At 36.6% G+C, this 2500-nt stretch overlaps 1 protein-coding gene across 1 annotated transcript in view; it reads right to left on the bottom strand.

Moving 5' to 3' along the window:
- The window catches only part of LOC122798319 (MFS-type transporter SLC18B1-like), a 600458-nt gene that overhangs the window by 330743 nt on the left and 267215 nt on the right, over positions 1-2500 (bottom strand). The window contains exon 5 of the mRNA XM_044067153.1: positions 1058-1132. Coding sequence (XP_043923088.1) covers positions 1058-1132 — 75 coding nt within the window. The remainder of the gene's footprint in view (positions 1-1057; positions 1133-2500) is intronic.

Raw genomic sequence — 2500 nt, 5'->3', positions numbered from 1 at the left:
AAATATGGTTCAGTCAATTGTAATGAAATGAAGTGAGATTCAATACAAATAACTGTATGTGTGTGTGTGTGTGTGTGTGTGTGTGTGTGTGTGTGTGTGTGTGTGTGTGTGTGTGTGTGTGTGTGTGAGTGTGTGTGTGTGTAAGATACTGAGTACATGTGATTATAACGGAGTTCTCATGATCCTCATGGAAGGAAGACCAGACAATGTCTACTCTATGGAAGTGAACTGGGTATACCCTTACTGTGGACAGCAAGGGGAGCACTGTAGAGAAATTGAGGCAACTGTCTCTATGCTTATTCCATGGCTGCTGCTAAAGTACACAGATAATATGACAAGCCAAGATTTTCAAACAAGCAAAACCAGTTTTTAATTCCTCCTTCACACGTCCGCATTTCTCAACTGTGTTTTTAAATCACATGTAATTATTTCAGATACCAAAGGTTTGCAAACTACATGGTAGGTTTAGCAAACCTTTTTTAGAAACAGCTTGCATTTTGGAACAATTCACAGCTTTGGAGCAGTGTCTTGCATCATGGTTGTACTGTTTTGGAATCTAGCCTGCATTCTTTCAATGATATGTCTGTGTTTCAGATGATAACTACTCTGGGGATTAGAATATATCTTGAGTTATTAGCTTAATTTAGTTAATGGAAAGTATTTTAACTTCAAGTGATAGCTACTAATTTAGGCTAGAAATCATTAGCAGTACTTGGGTATAGTAACACTTAATTATGATTAAAACTTTTTTGGGTTGAGGCTTAGATCTCTCGCCACTTTATACGGAGTTCAGAAAAAAAGGAATATGAAAAAAGCTTTTAGTGAAAAAAAAAACAGATATTTTATGTTTCATGTTCAGAAAACAGTGCTTAATAAGCAGTATGACTCATGTTAATAACACTAATAAAATATGTTTAAAAGCAAATTTGATTTCCTTAAAATTGAAATAAACATAAAAACCTCAAGTTTAAATAAAATGCTAATACCGGTTGGTGCATGCAGTAACCTTCTGTAAATAAAATACTTTAATTTGGATTTTATACGACAGGAAACTTACCCCAAGGACCACAGTGATGTGAAAAGGCCTGAAACAAGTCCCAGTGTTCTGAGATTATCTTCAAATCCATGATTCCTGCAAAAAGATCACCATTTTACTGCTTGAAAAACAAATGTGTGCTTTTGACAAGCCTAATACAATTTCATTTCCAGTTCTCCAGCCATTTTACCAATGCTACAAAAAGCTTTTCTATTTCACAGTCAGGATTAAAGTCCAAGATCAGAGACATGATTTAGGCACTAGAACATTCAGACAACTGGCATTCAAATCCGAGATCTTGTCAGAACTGCTTATAGGTGATGCATTCTTGGGCACAACAGCTGCTGTTCAGTGTTGGATGAAGCAGAACCCTTATGTAGCACAAAAGGAAAACACCCTTCTGGACCATTTAGCACAACTAAAGGATAAAAGTGATACAGCCTGTTTTTGTGAATGTATAGTTCACTTCAGACACTAAATGATGTCGCTGTGATCGGTATGTTTCATTTTCAGATGCTGTTCCTATACAAACAATCTAAATTGTTAACTATGTCAGTATTTCTGTCATTTGGTTTCTTTTTTGGGGATAAACTCTTGGCCAGGTTTGTAAGGGCCCCAGGACTATTAGCCTAGTAACCTGTTATGATCCTATGATTTATACTATAGCTGCTAATGAAGAAATGCTGACTTAGTTGTGCCTAAGCTAAACTGAATTTATACTCTAAATAATGTAAAGAAATGAGGAGTCAGAATGATGAGTGACTGCTGCTTTCCTAAAGTCTTGCCAGGCATCCATCAAAAGATAACAGCAAACACATTAGCATCAATGAGCTAAAACTGCTTCGATCTAACTAATGTATTCATTTGTTTACATCTGATTATAAGGAATGTCCAAAAGGGCAGAACCCACTGAGTCTCTGGGGGAGAAAAACACCTGAAATAATTGTTAACTTAAATATATTACATATTAATCACAGTTATTAATCATGTAATTCCTTAATTTTAGTTGATGAGTTATCTAAGCAACTGCTGAAAGGATAGAACTGCAGGTGCCAAAATAACTCATCTAAGGATTTATTAAAATTCCTTACACAGGCTATAAGACCTGCTGTAAATAGGCCTTGTTATCACTATGTGGTATTTTGCAATTCAAAACATCTTAGCATCAATGAGGAAAGACCTCATTGAGTCATTATGGGTTAATCTGCATGTCTCTGAATTGCATAACACATAGTACAGATCAGCACTTCCCAATGTAGGTAAGAGTTGGCAGCTACATTGTGAAAGCAGAGGCACCCCCCTCAGTCACTTTCGCACACACAAACACCCAGTAAACCACACATGCACAGACACCACTCACCCTATATCTGTCCCTTTTGTCAGATTCTCCACGATGTCTCCTTTTCTCCTGCCCACATAATTCAGAGATGACTACAGTTAGTCCACAATGCTAGACATTCAACT

Source organism: Protopterus annectens, chromosome 3.part1 (genome assembly GCF_019279795.1).
Source record: "Protopterus annectens isolate FY-2018-M chromosome 3.part1, PAN1.0, whole genome shotgun sequence".
NCBI classification, from domain to species: domain Eukaryota; kingdom Metazoa; phylum Chordata; order Ceratodontiformes; family Protopteridae; genus Protopterus; species Protopterus annectens.
This window is presented reverse-complemented; position numbering and strand designations above follow the sequence as displayed.